This window comes from Furipterus horrens, unplaced genomic scaffold, assembly GCF_987537825.1.
Source record: "Furipterus horrens unplaced genomic scaffold, mFurHor1.1.pri manual_scaffold_5, whole genome shotgun sequence".
Classification (NCBI taxonomy): Eukaryota; Metazoa; Chordata; class Mammalia; order Chiroptera; family Furipteridae; genus Furipterus; species Furipterus horrens.
In genome coordinates, this window is record NW_028327175.1 from 104017180 (window position 1) to 104038220 (window position 21041).

General features: G+C 46.7%; 1 protein-coding gene across 1 annotated transcript in view; it reads right to left on the reverse strand.

Moving 5' to 3' along the window:
• XYLT1 (xylosyltransferase 1) overlaps positions 1-21041 on the reverse strand; it is a 300460-nt gene that overhangs the window by 63432 nt on the left and 215987 nt on the right. The window contains exons 4-5 of the mRNA XM_090276964.1: positions 14808-14980; positions 13647-13849 (exon numbers count right to left, since the gene is read on the reverse strand). Coding sequence (XP_090133090.1) covers positions 13647-13849; positions 14808-14980 — 376 coding nt within the window. The remainder of the gene's footprint in view (positions 1-13646; positions 13850-14807; positions 14981-21041) is intronic.

A 21041-nucleotide genomic window follows, 5' to 3' on the forward strand; every position in this document is an offset into this window, starting at 1 on the left:
CCTCCGTCCAGGCTTAGAGCAAACACAACTGGTAAAGCCCTGATCTCTCACCAGTCAGAGAGAAAGCCCATCTGGTGTTGGGACCACGTAGGCTCTGGTGGCCACAGGGTGGGGTTTGTGCTCTTGTGTGACTGGTTTTTCCCCTTGGGGTCAACTGCTTATGCAACATGCTGGCCAACCTCTCCAGTGAGGTAGCTGGGTGGAGCAGAACTCACGCTGCACTTGGGAGCCTGTGTTCAAATCCTGCCTTGGGCCTACCCAGCTCTGTGTCCTTGGCTGAGTCATTTCAACCTGCTGAGTCTCAGTGCCCATCTCTACACCACCCCTGGGGACACTGTGAGGACGGAAGCAGAAAGTGATAGCAGCTTAGCAGGTGGCTGAGTACTGGTGGCCCTGGATTCAGGTTATGATGTGCACTTTGATTATGGTCATTTCTGCCTCCTGCATCTCATCCAGATGAAGAGAACGATGGGAGAAGAACGAATGGAAAAGCTGCCCAGTGGGTACAATATGACCTGTTGGCGAAGAACTCAGGTCTTTTTTTGTTTCTTCCCTCAGTTACGAAGAAAAGCATGGATTTGAATCCCCACCAGCTATGAGACACTGGGCAAATTCCTTAGCTTCTCTCAGCCTCAGTTTCTTCATCTGTAAAATGGGATGCAGCAATACTATCTACCTTCTGGGGTTGTCGTGACATTCAGTGACACATGGAAATCACTTGGCCCAGGATTCCACACATGCTAGGTACTCACAAAATGCTAGCTGATTTTATTAGCTCCTGGAGCATGGTAGATCTTGAAGGGCTTCCCCAAGCATCTATTTTGAGAGCCCACTACTGACCACTCTCTGTGCTGGGCAACAGCTCAGGGTGGCAACTAGGGGGAGGGAGGAAATAAATAATAATAATTTAAAAATCCACGGTTTCCAACTACCACCCTATGACTGGACATTAACCCTGTCCCTTGGGCCCCGTGCTTATCCAGGTTTCTGCTATTGCCAATACAAAGGGGTAGAAACATTCCTCTCTTATCCCACTTGACCTTTAAAAACATGGGTTCTCCCAGATTGCCCCTGAGAATAATCTTCACCTGCAGTGAGATATGAGGGGGGAAGCAGGGAAAGAATGACAGACACTATAGTCCAATCACCCATGTTGTGGACCACCCTGGACTCACATCCAAACTCCCAGGATGCACACTGTTGCGATCTTGGCCACTGGTGGACAAGCCACATAAATGAAGGCTGTGCTCTCCTGAGAAGCAAACATGTTCAAAGCACTGGGCAGGAAGATGCCCAGGGCTGGAAGTGTTCCATCCACAGACACATAGCTAGCAGTTGCCGAGACAAAGGAGAACTACGAGCTGGGGAGGGAGAAGTTAGGAAAAAAGTACCTATAAAAGTGAATGCATGGTCAGTCTGGAGTCTGGTGAGACCATCAAACTGGCAGAGGATGGAGACTATATCGGTTTCTGAACCAGCAGTATCCACCCTCTCTTATCATCCTAACTGCAGTTTAATTCTCTCTAGTGGAAGTCTTTCTGTCCCACAACACAAATGTAAGGTCCATGAGGGCAGTTTTTAATGGGTTTTGTTCATTATTCCATCCCGAGCATCAGGAACTGTGCTGCTCTATATGCTATTTGTTTACATTTAAATTAGAATCAAATTGAATTTAAAGTGTAGTTCGTCTGTCCTACACCAAAACACATTTTTAAGCTCCCAGCAGTCACATGGTGCTAATGGCTACTGCACTGAATGACAGTTTGAGGACATTCCTGCAAGTTCTGCTGGAGAGCTCTGGTCCAGTACATCACCCGGCATCTTGCAGACTCTCAAATGTGTCGAATGAACAAATGCATGAATGACCAACATGCTCTACTCTCTGCTGGCCAAAGGATGGACATACAACTAAACCTAAAAGCATACAATTCTTTTTCTCAAAACTGTTTTTCAGTAACAAAAGAATGAAAATGACAAGCAAAAAGACAACCTGGCTACGATGTGTTTAAGCTGAACGGTGGCATCTCATCTCATGGGTGAAACATTCACATCATTTCTGCCTTTTGTTCTGTGACCTTTTCACTGATTACATGAACTCCCCCATCCTTCCAGAAATGTCCTTCCTAATCTACTTCAGCCAAGTAGATAAGGAAGTGTTTTAAACTGATAGGGCCACACTCTAGGCTTTCTGAGGAGCTGTGATGCTTTTCAACCCAGTCCCACCAGAAGTCCACAAACCCCAGCTCCACCCCATTTGTCTGGGGAACACTCTGGCTCAGTCCTCACTTCCAGGAAGCCTGGAAAGCTGCCAACCTAAAACAGCTCAGGAGACCCAGAGCAGCTGGGGAGAGGGGAGCAAACTGCATTTCTGCAAAGGCAGGAATGCACACCGTCAGGCTGAAAAATAACAGGTTAAGGAAATGATTATTTTGCTATGAGATGCGAACAAAACTGTTCACGGCATAATTACTGGTGTTTTGTTTTGTTTTTTTCCCCAGGTCTTCGTGAACAACAGCTTGAGCAAATACACCCTTTCTGACTCAAACAGTCTCTGGTGAAGCTTCCCTCAGATGCTATCACACCAAGGTTTTGGGGTCTCAGCACCTCTGGACATCCAAAGATGCTGAGAATGTGGTCAGCAAGGGAAAGGGTCACATCCAAAGATCTGGGTGTTGGGGCCCCGGTTATGACTTCCCATGAAGTACTGAGGGTAATAACACATTTTCCATCACAGCATTTACCTTGCTATTTATTACTGTAATTAAAGTGACAAATGTCTCTGTCTTCCCCAGGCCAGTGGTTTTCAACCATTACTATATTCCAATCACCCGGAGAGCTTTAAAATATATATAGATTCTTGCCTTCCACAAGGACTTGATACCCAACTGGTCTGTGGTGGAATTCTGATATTTTAAAGGTATTTTTAAAGAAAACTTCCAAGAATCAAGCAGAGCCCTGACATCTCCCGCTGAGATCGATGTCGCAGGATGCCGTGCTCCCTGTGGCAGGGACCTTGTCTGCCAGGCTGCCCGCTCTCCCCTCAGAGACCCACGACTGGTAGGGGCTCAGGGAACGACCGCGGAATGCAGGAACGGGAGAATGCCAGCTCCATCCCAACACGAGGCGAGAGGGTGGTGTCTGTGCAAGACCTGCCTTCAGAGTGGGCGCTCAGCAATGCCCACTCCAGACGCTGCTAGAGACCTGGGACAGCACTGCTCCCCCCATGGGGCGGCTGCGTCCTGCACTCGGCCCAGCGAGGGTGATGGGAGGTTGCACTGGACTAAAGGGGACCCCCTCCCCAAATTCATATCCACTCAGAACCTCAGAAGGTGGCATTATCTGGAAATAGGATCTTTGTAGTTGCAATTAGTTAAGATGGGGTCATGCTGGATTAGGGTGGGCCCTAAATCCATTTACTGATGTTCCTATAAGGAGGTCATGTGAAGGCAGGCAGACGTCTAAGAAAAAGGCCAAAGGGAGTGGGAGGCAGAAATGGGAGTGATGCATCTACAAGTTAAGGAACGCCAACGACTGACAGCAACCATCAAAAACTAGGGAGAAGCAAGAAAGGATTCTTCCCCAGACCCTACAGAGGGAAGACGGCCCGGCAGACACCTTGAGCCCAGACTTCAGCTTCACAGCTGTAAGAGAACACATTTCTATTGTTTTAAGCCAGTGGTGATTCTTTACTGCAGCTACAGGAAACCAAGACAGAGGCTAAGGGCACTGAGGGAAGAGTCACAGGGTGGATAAGTCCCCTGTGTCCTCCAAATTCATCTTCCCTCACTCCTTACCTCTACTGCTCTCTTCCACTTTACCTCCCTTGTCTTTAGGTCCCGGAATGTGTGGGCTCTTCCCTGCCTCAGGGACCTTGCATATGCTGTTCCCCCTTTACCTTGCCTCTACCTCTTTTTTCTTCATAATGGGCCCCATTTCAGGTGTAGGCTCTGTAAAGGCACCTTATCTTCCCTGACCACGCTCTTTAGAGGAAGACCCCTTCTCATTCTCCACTGTGGCACCCTGACATGATTTTACTAATATGATCTCCATCTCTCCCATAGACTGCAAGCTCCCTCAGTGAATGAGCAGGTCCCTCCCCTTCTCCATCTCCCAGTACCTAGCCCAGTGCCTGGCACTCAGATGTGCTCAACCAGTGCTCGATAAGTGATTTGTACACTTGCTTCAGTAAATAAATGACGAGATGCTGCAAGCTGCTCCTGGACGGGGCTGGGGGCCAGTGTTTTTCCAAATGGCTGTGGAAAAGTTCTAGCCTGTTTTCAGGGTTTGGCTCAGTTTATGTCCTCCCGAGGGGCTCTGAAGGCCCCAGTGTGAAGCAATGAGGGTCTGACTGGGGCAGAGATGGAGGAGGGTCATGGCCGGGGGTGATGTACATAAGACAGGCATCAGGGTTAGAATTAGAATAGGCAGGCCCTGATGGGGTGGTGAGGCCGGGGGCACACATCCCCAGGTGCTGGTGAACAGGTGAACAGATGGCCCTACTGAGTGAAGGGCGGGAAATGAGAAGGGGGCTGATGAGGGTCGGGAAGAAATTTTAGAGGAATTGGTGAGAGCTGTGATCCTGTAGGAAGACAATTCCCTGTAGCTTACCTAATGGTTCTGCTGAGAGAAAGATCAGTTATTCGAAGCTCCTAAGGGTCCCAGGGCCCTGTGTTTCAGAAATTTATGTTCTTAAAAAGAACAAGAAATACCTCCCACCCATTGGGATGGCTACTGTAAAAAACATGTAAAAATAACAAGTGTTGGTGAGGATGTGCACAAGCTGGAACCCTATGCACTACTGCTCTCCTCCACTTTACCTCCCTTCTCTTTAGGTCCCGGAATGTGTGGGCTCTTCCCTGCCTCAGGGACCTTGCATATGCTGTTCCCCTTCTCCTTGCCTCTGCCCTCCTGTACATTCCCTGCAGCACTGCTGGTGGGAATGCAAAGTGGTGCAGCTGTTTTGGGAAAGTCTGGAGATTCCATTAAAACAGACAGACAAACAAACAAAAGAACTACCCTGTCTGGGTATAAACCCAAAAGAATTGTGAGCAGAGAGATGAGGAGATACCTGCACACACATGTTCATAGCAGCATTATCCACAGCAGCCAAGAGGTGGATGCAATCCAAGTGTCCACTATTGATGGGTGAATGGAGAAGCAAATGTGGCATATGCATACAATGGGATATTATTTAGACTTAACTAGAGAGGAAATTCTGATGTTCTACAACACGGAGGACATCATGCTAAGTGAAATAAGCCAATCCCACAAAGACAAATGCTATATGCTTCCACTTACATGAGTTACCTAGACTAGTCAAATTCATAGGAACAGAAAGTAGAATGGTGGTTGCCAGGGGCTGGGGGGAGAGGGAATGGGGAGCTGTTTAATGGGTAGAATCTCAGTTTTACAAGATGAAAAGAGTCCTAGTGATTGGTCACACAACAGTGTGAATGCACTTAGCATTACTGTACACTTAAAATAGTTAAGATTGCAAATTTTAAGTTATGTATATTTACCACAATTAAAAACAAAAGAACAAAGAAGGGTCTGAACCACATGCTCCCCCAGTCCTGAGGCTGTCTCCTCCTGCTTCCCCACTCAGCCTCTCCAGACCTATTCCCTAAGCTCTCGCCGCAGGCCACTGGGCGTCCTTGGTTCCTTGGGTTCTCTGGATCAGCCCTGCTCTGCGAGCCTATGAACAAGGCTGTTTCATGCAGGTGGGGGGTCCTGGCCCCAAACAGAAGGCAGCTGCCTGGCTCTGTTTGAATGAAAGGCTAAACACCTGCTTGGACTCAGGAAGCTCATAATGACTCCCAGGACACCTGCCTTTGCCAGGAGGTTTGAAGAGGCGTGGGGACTCTCTGGGCATAGTTCTGGGGTCAGCAGAAGCAACTACTTCCTTCCTTACTGGCCTCCCCACTCAAGACCCCTCCCACCGTTCTCCCATGATAGCCCATGCAATAATGATTACTCCTCGTTAAAACCACACTGCTAATGGGCTATGGATTCAACCACCCAATGCGTAAAGTCCCCTAAGGCACTGGCCTAGACCTACCTCACTGGTAGTCAGGCAACCCCTTGCTCTTTGAGTTTCAGCCTCTTTAGCCCTTTTTCAGCTCCTCATATATTCCAGGGGCTTTCCTACCATGGGGCCCTTGTCCATGCCATCCCCTTTCCTGGGACACTCACACTTCTGCTGGCGAACTCCTACCCATCTTACACACCTCAGTTCACATGCTTCCTTAGGGAGGCTGTCCCGCCCCACCCCCGCCAGTCAAAGTGAGCTTCACTTGCAAAGTGCACTGAGATCCCTCCCTCCCCTCCTTTAGATCACTTGCCTCACTTTGTAATATGTTCACTCCTGTGACCATTCTGATTAATGTCAGCTGGCCCGATTAATAACAATGGCTGTCACAGACAGTGCTTACTGAGTGCTATACACTTTACATGTGTTAACTCATTTAACCATCTAAACAATGCAACCATATGGGTGGTGCTATTATCCCCATTTTACAGATGAGGAAACTGAGGCACCAAGACATTAAGTGATTTTTCTCAAGTCCAAGGTTACACAGCTAGTACACAGAAGAGCTGGGATTTGAACCCAGGCAGTCTGGCCTTGACCACTGGGACAAAGGCAAAAACTGACTATGCTTTCCCTCACCATTGAATACCTGGTGCCTAGAACAGTGTTTGGCACATAGTAGGTTCTCAATAAATATTTGTTGAGTGAATGAACAAAGTTAGAAGGAACCTTACCTTCCTTACTCATCTGTGGAAGTAGAGATCTATCTTTAGCTGGCCTCACTGGGTGGCCTGACTTCATTCCTTCCCAACACACCCCCAGGCTGCTTGAATATAAAAGAAGGAAGAAAGGGAAAAGGGAGGCTTACACCTCAACCTTATCCTCCATCTTTCCATCTTCAACCCCACATCTGTCTTAGCCAACTGGAATCATGGCCAGAACTAGACTGAGTGGGCAAGGTCACCAGGCCTCTTCTGAGTCAGATCGGCACCACCTTCCTGGTCCAGGCACCATTGGAGCTCAGTCAATGAAAGTTCCCAAGCTCCAATGCTGTGCGGAAGCACATGGGATGCAGGTGCATTTTCTTAAACCAGATGAGGTTCTTGGTTCAGGAGATATGGCACAATCCAAGAGATAGGCAAGCCAAGAGATAGGGTTTTGGGGGCAGCTCTTAAGAACCCCAGTTCTTTCAGGTCATGAAAGGCTAAACAAATTGTGGTATAGCTACACAATGGAATAGTGTTCAGCCACGAAAAGGAATGAAGTACCAATATATGCCACAACATGAAAAAACCATGAAAACACCATGCTAAGTGAAAGAAGCCTGTCACAAAATGTTACATACTATACGATTCCATTCATATGAAATATTGAAAATAGGCAAACGCATAGAGACAGATCAGTGCTTGACACAGGCTGGTGAAGATGGTAAGTGGTGAGTGGCTGCTTAACAGACACCAGGTTTCCTCCTGGGGTGGTGAAAGTGATTCAGAACCAGATGGAGGTAAAGGTTGCACACCATTGTGCTATTGAAGGCCACTGGATTAATTTTATGTTAAGTGAATTTTGCCTCAATTTAAAAAAAAGATCCTGCTTCTGTCGCTAGCTACATCTTGTCGTCAAGTTTCTTAACATCTTTGTGCCTTAGTTTCTCATCTGAAAAATAGGGATACCAAAAGTGCACTTCATGGAGTTCCTGTCAGGACTATGTAAAGCACTTAGAAAAATGCCAGGGATTTACTAAGTGCTGTATATGCATTCGCTACAAACAAAGGACTTCCTTGACCCACTCAAGAATCACTGAGCCAACTGATGGAGTGCAAAGTAAGGGAAAGACTGATGTCTGAGCATCCATACCAGTTAATTTAATTTCAAATCCCAGGGTGACTAGCATCTGTGCTAAATATTATCAAGGGTTTGACTTTCTTGCAAAGTTTTCTAGAAGTTCTGTTTCAACACTAACCTCTTTAACCTTTCTTACACAGAAGTTTTATTTTGGGAAATATATGTGTTAGATAGAGGCCCCTGCAGCAGGTCTGACACATAGCAAATACAAAGCAAATGTCGCTGGATCTGGATGTGAGCCTCGCCTATCAGTCCCACGCAGACGTTGGTCTTCGGAGTATTGCAGAGGAGCCCCAACACCTATGTTTATGAGCGGGCATTTCCTGCTGAGGCATCACAGAATGGCTCTTGTGTACTTGGCCTGGGCCCCTGGTGGTATCTTAGGACAGTGGTTTAGGTCTACAGTCAAGTGTAATGCAAATGTCCACATGGCAGACCCGGCTGGGTTAGACCTTGTTGGGATGGATGCCCAAGAGTTAGAATTAATAGATCCTGAGTTTAGTTGAAAAATGTCAATAGTTTCCCCTGCCATATGCACACACATGCGCACACACATGCATATGCATACCACAGACAGCAGGTGAGCCCTGGAGACACTGAGGACACAGTGAGTCCTCCTCCCTTTGCATTAGATTTGCCCCAAGACACAGGGCCCGGTAAGAGATAGACAGTGTGGGATGTCTGCTACCACTGGCCCCAACTAAGCAACGGCGCAGATCGCTTTTGGTTTCATTCCTTCCTGGTGCAGATCACTTTTGGTTTCATTCCTTCCTGGTGCAGATTGCTTTTGATTTCACTCCTTCCTGTGGCCCATCTAACTAACGTATGCTAGCACAACGCCCTGCCTTAGGAAGTAGAATATATTGAATAAAACCAGCATGTCTTTTGATGATTCAAGACCTCACAGGGTCTCAGTGTTTGAAAACATGTATTTCCATCCATGCACTGGATGCATCACCAGCTCCAAGCAGCAGGCCAGGCAGTCAGGGCAACACCAGAGCAGGAAGACCTGGACTCTTGAAACACCCTTAGCTTCCATATTCCAAAATATGGGAGGGACTGCACATTCACATGAGTTGGTTCTGTCCTCTTTTTCCTTGAAACATTAGCCTGTACAGTCTACCTTTGCAAGAGATGTGAGTTCAAGAAATATTTCACTAGTCTTTTCACAAGTAATTTGAAATAGGAAAGCAATTCAGTTGATGATTAAGCCCAGCCTGTGGTGCTCATGCTACTCCATCGTTTCAACAACAACAGCCTGTATTTACCGAGCACTTTCTATGTGTCAGGCACCGTGTTAAGTTCTTGACATGCAATATTTTCTTTAATCCTAACAGCCCTACAAAATAGGTACTAAGATGGTGCCTGTTTTTCAGGAAACAAAGACACAGAAAGCTAAAGCAGCTCGTGCCAAATCACACGAACAGTTGGTGGTGGCACAGAATCTGCAACCAGGCTATGTCTGGGGTCTACACAAGGCTAGTGGCCAGTACAGACCAGTGAGTCTTCACTGCCTCAAAGGGGAAGCGTCAGCTCCCCCAGGCAGAGTTGGGCAGCAGACACAGGGAGGTGATATTAAACCACAAACAGTTCAGAGTAGCCACGTTGGGCGGCTCTGCCTTTGGCTACACCCTAAATTTTCAGAGACTCTCAGAAGTTTTTTTTGGGCACTCCCATCCTTTGCACAAGGCTCCTAAGTTTGCTCACCCTTCCTGGGATGGAAGAAGTCGTGGTTTTGGAAGCTACAGATGGAATGGCAGATGGGAAGTGAAAGCCTATCTGAGTTGCCCAGGATAAAACCATTCATCTGCAAAATTCATATGTTTTTGTGTGGGGCGACTTCATGAAAACAACAGCAAGAGGAACCAGCAGTGCTTGATGCATGAAGTGCCTCTGGCCAGCAGGCTGGCAAAGCACAGTGGGCAGAAGAACCTGGGGACAGGCATGGAAATGAGAGCAGAGAAAGACAGACTGATAGAGATGCGGAGACCTGGAGCATAAAGCTTAAACTAGAAATGGGATGACTCTTCTCTGAACCCCCAAATAGGTGAGGTACATGGTCTGAGAAAGGAATTCTGGTCCATCAGAGATATGAGGCTCAGCCTTACACACAAGGGAATTAACCATTGACATTTACTGAGAATTTCTAAGTGCTCAACACTCTGCTAGGCTGCATTATTACAACCTGATTTCACAAAGATTGAATTTACTTGATGATGGTTCTAGTTCTGCTAGTAAAGCGGAAGAATTCAGACTCAAACCTTGGCCATCTGCTGACAATTGGAGCCCTCATCCTCTTGGATGCTGAAATGCTAGAAAGTCTGATATTCCCGCAGAGCAGACTGGGTTAAGTGGTTCTGGTTATGGCTCCAACTCGCAAATCAACCCAGAGCCCCCAGGGGGCAGCCTTGAAACCTGACAGGAGTCTCCAGGGAAGGGCCAGGGGCCTGGGCACAGCTACCTGACCTCAGGATGTCTCTGACTGGGTTCTGCCACCTGACCTAGGGTGAAATAACCTCTGGGGCCTCCACTGGAGGTCTGGAGGAAAGAGTATTGGAATCTTGATCCTAACTAGTCAGACTTGGGGACAATAGGTGACGTTTCTCATGAGCTCTCCTGCTGCCAGGTGCTGCAATCACTACCCTGCCCAGCCAGGAGTTTGAGGAGTGGGTGTGCTCTCTAGTTGGCCTGGGGCCATGCCACTACTCTTAGCCTGCTGACTCCCTCAAGGGGCCAACTTCAAGCAGAAAGAATAACAATCTTAGAACCAGAAAGAACTGGTTCTAATCCCTACCTTACCATGTACTCTTTATATGATCTTGGGCCTCAGTGCGCCCTTCAAAAAAAAAGGTTTGCTTTGAGAGTCAAAGGAAGTACCTTCCACATCAGCTGCTACACTCTGCGTTTTAGGATATTTCTGAATTCAGTCCTTCTTTGGAAGATGGAGGGAGAATGTTCTAAATCACCCTTGCCCTGTCCCTCTCTAAACCCACCTCTCCTCTTTCTTTTATTACACTCTATCCATGTTGAAATTTCCCAAATGAAACTAGTTCATCTCTGACCCAAGTCTTGTTCAGGCTGTTCTTTCTCTCAGGTACTGGAGAGTTTTCAGCTGGAGGTGATTTTGCCCTTGGGGGAAAACAACATCTAGAGACATTGGTGGTTGTCACAGTGACTGAGGGTGGGGAGCCCTACTGGGATCTGGTGGGCAGAGGCCAGGGAGGCTCCTAAACACCCTACAGTGCACAGGACAGCCCCTGCGGCACAGAATGATCCATCCCATTAATAGAGCCCAGGTGGGGAAATCCTAGTCTAGAATGATCTTCTCTTTCTCATTTGCTTGCCAATCCCTTCTTATCCTCAGGTCTCATCGCAAAACTGCATATTCAGAGCATTTGACCTCCTGATTATGCCCCTCTTGCACTCAGAACATCTTCCTTTCTTTGCAGCCCTCTCACACCTTGCATGACGCCTCTCTTACCTGATTATCTAATTCTTTCTTCCCAACTAGGGCACCACCAGGTAGAGGCTGTGTGGCCTTTGCTCACTATATACCCAAATAGTGCCTGGCACAGGAGTTGCTTAATAAATCTCTGTGGAATGAAATGTGTGAATGAATAATTAAGTAAAAATCTACCAGTGATGTTTCAAAATCACCCCCTTTTTTGTCCATGCTAGCCTACAAACAAAAGAAAATAGGTACCTTTCTAACCTCATCATTTGTATCAGGTTCAAGGGTGCCAGGAATACTCTACCTGAACTGAGCAAATATTGTGCCTTCCCCAGATGTCTTCCAGAGTCCAGGGTCTCCTGGCGGACGATGGGACGCCACCAAGCCCAGGACTGACGGAATGCACCATAAACCACATGGTGAAGGAGACAGAAGCCATTTCTTGCTTTAAATAGAGGCCTTTTCTCCATGCCTGCATTTTATTTGGATCCGGCCTCCAAATCCAAACTCCTGGGAATATGTGGCCTCAATATTTGATGACATTAGGAATGACTGTTAATATTTTAATGTGATAAATATATTGATGTTATGTTCAAAGAGAGATGTATATTGAAATATTTACAGAGACAAGTTTATGATGTTGTGGAAATGCTTCACCGGGGTGGGGAAGAGGGCAAGAGCACAAATGCTACCAGACTGTCATGAACTGATACAGCTGAAACTGGGTGATGTATATTAGTTTTGGGACTCTTGTGCCCTGATAAATTGCCCTGATAAAAGTGTGTGTGTGTGTGTGTGTGTGTGTGTGTGTGTGTATGTTTAATCCTTGCCCACGTATACATCCACTGATTTTAGAGAGAGGAAGGAAGGGAGACAGAGACAGAGAGCGAGAGAGAAACATCGATGTGATAGGGCAACATTGATCAACCTAGGTATGTGCCCTGACTGGGACGAGAACCTGCGACCTTTCAGTGCACAGGACAACACTCCCATGAACTGAGCCACAGTGTTCAGGGCAGTGTGTGTGTTTTTAGATTCCTTCAGTTAGCCTTTCTGGGAATGCTGCTGCCAGTGCCCTCGTGCCACCAGAGGAAGGGAGGCCCTCTCCTTCACACACATTGTTCCCTCTCCCCGTCCACTCACTTCTGTTTTTCAGATTTCTCAATAAACCAGAATGGAAGCCACAGTTAAGCAAAGAGCTGCCATGTTGGTAAGACATACAGTTCGTTTTCTTGCCTTTTTCCCTTTACAAGATCTCTGGAGGGGCTTTCTTGCTTACGGTCTGTTTTACAGAGCAGATCAATACTTGCACAGAGAGGCTTTCCCTGTGGCACCGCCACACCTCGGGCTGCTGGCTGCTCTATCAGCCCCATGTACCTATGGCCACGCAGGCTGCAGGCCTAGAGGGGGCAGAACTTTGAGAAAGGCTCAACATCTGTACTTTCATGAAAAATCTCCCAATTAAAAAATGCAGGCAATTAATTATTTGTTAGAATTTAATAGGAGTCAAAAAAAAAAAAAAAAAAAGAAAGAAAGAAAAAGAAAAAGCCCAAACATTCATGGTCCTCAAATGTCCAACCCGACCTCCGTTCCTCCACTTTGAAACCATATCCTGTCCTTTCTGCTCAAAACATGCCAGTGGTGCCCATCTTGCTTGAGTAAAAGCCAGATTCTAGAATCTCTATGATCTGGCCCCAATTTTTCCTCTGGTCCTCTGGCTCTTACTACTCTACGCCTCACTTACCCTGTTCCAGCCCCACTGGGCCCCACTGTCCTTCAACACACCAGGTGTGTATGCACCTCAGGGCTCAGCACCTGCTGTTCCCTCTTCCTGGGCCACTTTCCCTGCCTGAGTGACTCACTCCTCTTTCCTCTGCCATTCGTCTCGGGAAGGACAGTCCTGGTCATGCTGGTTAAAATTACAACCCTCCCCTGTGTCCTCTCTCTGCTTTGTTTTTCCCATGTACCTTTTGACTTATTTTTTTATTTGTCTATCTGACTTGGATGGTAGCTCCGTCTAGGGAGGGGTGAGGGTCCCTTTAGTGTTTCCGTGAACAAAGCAGGAAAAAGCATGTACTCCATAAATATCTGTTGAGTTAGTGAGTGAGTGAATGAATGAATGAAAGCACAAATGATCCTCAGGTCCAACATGGATCCTATGCTGAGAGATCTACAAAGACAGAAGCATTTCTGTCACAGAGGCAGAAACGCTTCTCTGGACTGGAGGCAAACTGCCTCTGCCTCTTGTTTCCCCACCAAGACTAGGAAAAGCGAGGGAGCAGGACCTCAGTGCAGGCTGGCTGGGGCTGCAGGCCGCCTTACCTGATGGGGTAGTCGGCTGCACTGAGGTTGATGAAGAAGTCCCAGGGCCAGTCGGTCATCTCCAGGAGGTCCCGCATGCTCTGTAGGTATGTGGACAGGAGGCTGGCTCCTCCCCAGATGGTGGCCATCCGCCAGGGGGTGACACGGATATTGCTGTACTGGCTGGCAAACTGGAGCACTTGGCGATGTAGGTAATTGGAGCGCTTTTTCCCAGGAGAGAAACGAATGACATTCAGCAGCCCAGAAAACACCCAGATATGCCCCTTGTCCCCTCTCTGTCCCTTCCTTTCTATTATAGTTGATAGGGTTTCTCAACTTTGCCAAGGAACTGGCTCAGACCTGGGGCATTTTTATGCATTACTATTTAATCCTTTATCATAATTTTTAAAATTTTGCTTTAGTGATTTAAAATTCAGATTCCCTGGGCCTGCCTCTCACCTACTGGTTCACTAGGAGCCTAGGACTCTGCATTTTATATAAGACTGATGCATGTGGTCTGAGGATAGCAAGCTTTGAAATATGGCTGTCAAAACCTGAGGTCTGTTTTGAGGGGTGAAATGTCTCCATGGCCCTCTGACAGGGCTGCTAGAAGCAGACCTTTGGACCAAGCATCTCTTTACCTTTTGAGTAAGGACATAATCACATCATGTCAGCAGACTAACAGAAACCTCTGGGACCAGATAGCTCAGGGGCCAGCAAGCCTGCTGCAGGTTTTTCTAAATAAAGTTTTATTGGGACATAGCCACACACATTCATTTATGCATTGTTTATGGCTGCTTTCACATGACAATGGCAGAGCTGAGTAGCTGTGACAGAGAGGGTATGGCCTTCAAGCCTAAATATTTACTATCTGGCCCTTTATAGAAAAAGTGTGCCCACTCCTGGGATAGTTATCCTCACAAAGTAGCAGGTAGTGCACTGGTCAGTGGGACAGTAAGGAAAAGAGGTAAGAAAATGAATATTTATGGAGAAAGTCTCAAGTCACAGTTGGGAACTCTGAAACCAAAACACGCACTCGCACACAGCACTTCAAGACCAAACATTCCCAGGAGAGGTAGCTGTTCAGCCTACCAGCCTTCCAGGAAAGGGAGGGTGGTTTGAAGGGGAGCAGTCAGACCCACAGGAATAGGCCATCATGGGGCAACTGGAAGGGGTGCTCACCTTGTCCACATGGATGTAGTAGAAGTGGTCTTTGTGGTAGATGGCCTTGAACATGCGCTGCAGCTGCCGAGACGCACGGCCGTGGACCACCAGGACGAAAGCGATTCTGACCGGGTTGGCTAGCATGTACTCCACTGAATCCTCGTCCCATTGGACATTCTTGTTGGCTTTGCCTGAGAAAAACCCAAAAGATCACAGAGGTGGGTGAGGATCAGCAGTTCCTTTTGGGGCAGGTTCTCTGATGTTTCATCTTGGGGACTATTGAAGGGGCACAACACGCATATTGGGCCCCGAAACCTGATTTAACTTAACCAAGCATGTCCTGGACCCTTACGCTGTCCCGGTGCAACAGGAGTGGGGGAGCTTGAGGTGCTTAAGTCATAGTTTCCACCCCCAAGGAGCTTTTAAAAGCTGATGGAGACATATAGGTACATGTATTAAACTACTGAACAAGAGGAGATGAGAGGTGTAAGAGATGTGTCTCTTTACCACAGAGTAAGGAGCCGTTAATTCTGAATTAAAAAATGTAAGATACCTGAACTGCTTTTGCCTGTCTGGGATCCATTTACCCATTCCCTCCTAATAGGATACATTTTTTAAAAAACTGCAGTAAGAACAGATAACATAGGAACTATCCTCTTAAGAAAATGTTAAGAGAACCCAATAGTATTGTTGATTATAAGTACAGAGTTGTACAGAAGATATTTAGAACTTACTCATCTTGCATAACAAAAAATTTACTCTCCAATATCTTGGGAGGCGTCATCCTTCTCCTCCATTCTCAGTCCACACAGATGGGGAGGACCTCCCTCCATTATCAATTTCGGGGGCATTCACAGAGCTTTGGCTTTGGCAGTTAGAACACTGCACCTCCCTGGCCATAGTTCATATGATTCAGAGGTGAACATGTGACCCAATGAAGCTAATTAGCCAAGAAGACATAATTCTAGACTTCTGTTGAAACACCTAGAGATGTTCTTTTTCTGGTATACATGGAACTGGGAGATCCTAAGAGCCCTTCTCACCCCACTTGGAGAAAAGCTGCTTGGGAGAGAAGCCAACACAGAGAAAAAGCACTGCCGCGTGACAGAGGGGGTCTAGATCCGGATGACCCTGCTCAAGCTCCTAGATCAGCCCAGCTGGAGGTCAGCCGCCATCAGTCATGTCCTAGTTTTCTTTGAAAACCTAGATCCTACACAAGATCCACCTGGATAAATGGTGCCAAATGTCTTTTATCCTGGAATTTTCTCTTTCTCCTTGCAAATGCACGAGGTGCAAGGTTTCAAGGAGAAACGCAGCTCATTGGTGTAGTTCATTACAATTCTCATTAGAGAGGTCCTGGCTTTCTTCAGCCTGATTTCCTTTGAGTCTAACCTGACTTTTTGTCAGTTCCTAGGTGTATGAGCCCAGAATATTGTCAGGGTATTAGCTGCATGTGCCTCAGAATGTTAACTGGGAAAGCTGAGAATGGGGAGTGTTTAGCCTGGAGGTCAGGGGACTGGGAGCCTGTCAGCTGTCACTGGAAAGCTGAATGGCTGCCAAAGGAACAAGGCATCTTCTGTGTTGTTTCAGAGGGCAGGACGGGGTTAACGTAGCTAAAGACCAAATCACAGGGCCCAGCCCCTGCAGCCTGCCTGCTGCGCACCTCTGCCTTGATTGGCCTACTACTTACCTTATCCCCTGGCTGCCTTTTTTCTTTACCTTGAGCAAGCATGTTTCGGCCTCAGGACCTTTTCACTGGCTACTTTTGCTACTTGGAACACCCCTTTCTCAGATCTATGCATGACTGCATCTTCCTGTGATTAGTTCACAGCTCTATAAAAGGTCTTCTCTCTCCAGTCACACACCACTCTTTCACCTAACCTAATTTCAATTTTCTGTACAGCACTTAACACTGTCTGAAATGGTTTATTCATTTACTCGCTTATTGTTTAAATTCCCCACTAGAAAATAAACTCCATGAGATGAAGAACTATTTAGTTGTGTTTGTCTTTAAATATACATCACTGTAACAACAGCTGCTGCACATGTAGTTCTTTGTGGAAAAAAAGTTACAGGAGGGTTCATTTTGGTTCCCAGTACCATAAAAACAGCAAGAGTTTACTGAGCACTGATGAGCCTCGCCATTCATTATTTCATGTAATCCTCATAACCACTCTGCAAGATAATGACATTATTCCCATTCTGCAAAGGAGGGAACCACAGCTTAGAGAGGTGAAGGGATTTATTTGTTCGAGGTCACACTGCCTTAATTAGTTCGGCTGAGATTCAAACCCAGGTCTGTTTCCAAAGTCTATGCCCTTTCCCACTAATATGCACTACATTAGCATACCCAGAATTTGGAAAAGTTTACAACAATTCTGCTTGTTAGTTAATGAAATACCATGTGAGTTACTGCAGGTAAATAGGCATGCATTTGAGGACTATCAGAGGCATTGCAGGGAGGATTCTTGTATCTCATGGGTAGATGAATTTAATCGCCAACAAGGACACATCTTTCCATCCATCCATCCATGCATCCATCTGTCTGTCCATCCATCCACCCACCCATCCAGTCACCTACCCACTCATCCAACAAACCATTTAACTAACTATCCAGCAAAGTATTCAACAGCTTATCGACCAAAAAAAAAAACCCCAAACATCTATTCATCCATCCGTGCAACCACTCATGTCCTTTAAAACCAACCATCCATCCATCCATCCATCCACTCACCGATCATCCTCAAAGTAAATCATCTGTGAATCCATTCTTCAATCATTTAACTATCAACTCATTGATCCATACAATATTAACTTAGTCTATACCACATGCCAAGTTCTGTGCTAGGTACTAGAAACATAAAATTTGGGGGAAAGAATTCTTGCCTTTGAGAAGCTCTCAGTCAACTGTGGAAAACAGAAAACAATGCTCAATTGTTTTATGATAGAAGTGTGTTCAGGTTGCTCTTGGGGGCGGGGGAGAAGTGCACAGTCTGGCTGCAGGGAAAGAGGAGATCTCAGAGAGTTTAGCCCAAAGCTTCTGAGTCCATTTCTTCAAGCTCTCCTGATGAGTCCTCATGTCTTTGGCTTCTTGGCTGTTCAATCAGTAGCTGTGGCCCTGGGGATAATTATTCTCTTGGCTCTGGTTGAAGATAGACTGGGCAGCAACCAGAGGGCTGGCTTAAGCATCCTCTAATCTTTCAGAAGCAATCACCGCACTCTGGGCTTCTCAGGTGATCATACAAGGGGGATACCTGCCTGAAGGGACTGTGTTCCTTTAAACACTCATACAACAGTCCCTCCCTCTCTCCCTTCCTCTCTCCTTCTACCCAACCAACCAACCAACCAACCACAAGGTATCCTTAAAACATCCTACTTGGCTAGCCCTGGATAAAGCCTAGACAAAGGCATGTAGGACATGAGCATGTTCTCACAAACATATCATGAATTGATTAAGGAATGTGAGAATCCAAAGTGAAAAAATAATGTGTGATAAAAGCCTATATTCTCTTCCCACAACCGCAGCCCAAAGGCAGTGTGCTGGCCCGGTGCAACCTCTCCTTGCTGCGCTTGGAGACTCTTTATCAAACAGAAGGAGGGATGCTTAAAAGCAACAGCTACTTGTGCCACTTTTTTCCACCAGAATTTCATTGGGTGGTTTTTCAAGGGTCTAAGCATGGTCTATGACACTTTATTTCATAGGAAGTTCACTCTGTAGGGGCTCCTGCTGCACTCAGATAATACTGCTCATCCCTGCCCCAAGGTCTCTGGGTAATAGCGATCTGGACTTCTTAGCAATTGAGACTCATAGGGCCTTTGGGATCAGCCTGTGCTATCTCCAGCCATGATGGATCTTGCCATGATTACTGAATGAATGAATGAATGAATGCATTCTGGAGAACAGTGGCTGGTTCAGAGGAGCTGAGATTTCCTAAGAGCCTATTATGTGCCAGCTCTGTGCGGAGGTTCTGTGTTAGATGCTACTGGGCTCTGGGAGGAAGGTGTTCAGAGAGGTCGGAGCAATTTTCCCAGTCACACAGTGAGTGAAGACAGAGGTGGGAGTGAAAGCTGTGAGTGGCTGAGCCCATAGCTGGCCTTGCTATCTCCAATCCACCCTCTGCTGAAGTGAAGAACAGGGAGATCGGAGGATTGGTGTAAAGATTTTTGTGCTGGTCTTTAAAAGAACTCACACATTGATGTTGAGAAAAGCCTCTTGTGACATCTCTTTAGGGATTTAGAATGCAGAAAAGATTCACAGGTGGACAGACACGAACAAGGATGCTACCCTCCTGGAGAAGGGGAGGGAGCACTAGGAAGTCAAACACTCCCACCCCAGCACTCCTCCACTTAAAGATTCAGTCACTCATGGGTCACAGGGTTGATCTGGGGAGTAGCAAAGAGAAGAGGGACTAAAAACCCAGAGTTCTTCAGGAGGACAGCTATTTTGGGGATGGGGTAGGTGAGAAGGACCAAAAATATCCCAAGAAAGGAGACACACAGAGGGAGAGATGGCTATGGGGATGAGAGGCAGAGGCAGAGAGATGAAGAGACAGAGACACAGAGAGAAAAGGAGAGACAGAGACAAAAAGACTGATAGAAAAAGGTAGATGATAGATGGAGAGATGGACAGATGGATGGATAGACAGACAGATGGATAGATGGAAAGTGAACAGGGATACAGAAAGGCCACACACACTTTGAGAGCAAAACAGAGAGACCTACAGTCAGAAAGATCGCCCTCTACCCCTCACTCCCATATATGAAGAGAGAAACATATAGAGAGACCTAAAGAGAAATACTGAGAAAGACAGAAACACACACAGGTATAAATAGAGACAAACACATATAATTAGACACACACAGTGAGACAGGAAGAGACAGAGGGCAGGAGGGAAGCCACACTAGACAAGCTGGATTCATTCAACCTCAAAACATTGCAGCTATCCTTAAAAGCAAAGGCACACCAGAGTTCCAGAATCTCAGAACTTAAAAAATGCTTATCCTGCCCTGTCTACCTCTGTCTTTTACACACCTGCCCCTCCCTCTCACCTGGCCAACTCCTGCCCTCTCAAGAGCCCAGGGATGAAGGAAGAAGTTGGGGCTCAGAGAGGTGAAGCAACTCGCCCAGGGACCCGCCAAAAGTGGCAAGGCATTCTCAGGTTGGCTCCAGAATCCCAACTGCAACCATGCCCCATACTGGCCCATAGTAGGACCTCCAGATGGTTTACTGAAAGAACAAGAGAATGAATGTGTGAGTTTTCTGCTCCACCTTGCAGCAGGGTGTGGGGTAGGGTGCCATTCAAGGGGCTGAGGTTCACACATGGTTCCCTTTGCCAGTGGCCAATAACCAGCTTGCTATTTTTGCTCCACATCCCTGGCTCCTGTAACGACCTTTCCGGCAAGCTGCTCTGACACAGGGGAGCTGGAGGTGACAATAAACCACACCGCAGCCAAGGGCAGAGATGCCCTTAGCGTGGGCCTTCTCCACACCCTAGCCACCATTTCCGGGGCTGTGGTTCTGAAAAGCATGCAGCCTCCTCCACTAGGAGTGGGATCCTCATTGGGTTGTGGCAAGATTCCAGCATGACAGGAAACGGGGAAACAGACACTCTCTTGTCTTATTGGAGGGAGCAGCAGCTGGCATAACTTTGTTAGAGGCAATGTGGCAACACGTACTGTAATTTTAAATATGTATTCCCCTTGACTCAGTAACTCTGCTCCTGAGAATCCATGCTATGGGAAGGAGGAGGCAAATACAGAAGTCTCTATGTATAAGATGTTCTTTTGTTCACTTATTCATTTATTCTGTGTCTCCTATGTAATATCAGCAGACACAAAAGAGTCCTTTCCTGAATGCTGCTTAGTCTAGTGGAGTAGAAAGCCAGTAAAAAAAAAAGTAAGGAAGCAGAGAACACAATTGCAGGTAGTGATAAAGGCTATAGAGAAAAAGAAATTTAGCATGTTAAAGGATGAGGGCCAGTGAAGGCTGATGTGAAGTGGAGACACTTGAGCAAGCTCTAAATGAAACGAGGGAGTGAGTCATTTAAGTATTAGGGATGGAGGAGGATTCTGGGCACTGGCAAATGAAGTGCAAATGTCCTGGGGCCTCAACCTCAACAGTGTTTATAATAGTCCCAAATAGGGATCAACTCAAAGATCTTATTAATACTTATTGATACAAAACTTGTTATAGTATAAAAGCAAAAGAGAAGTCCTAAAACATAATCCATAACAATTTAAAAGACATGCTCT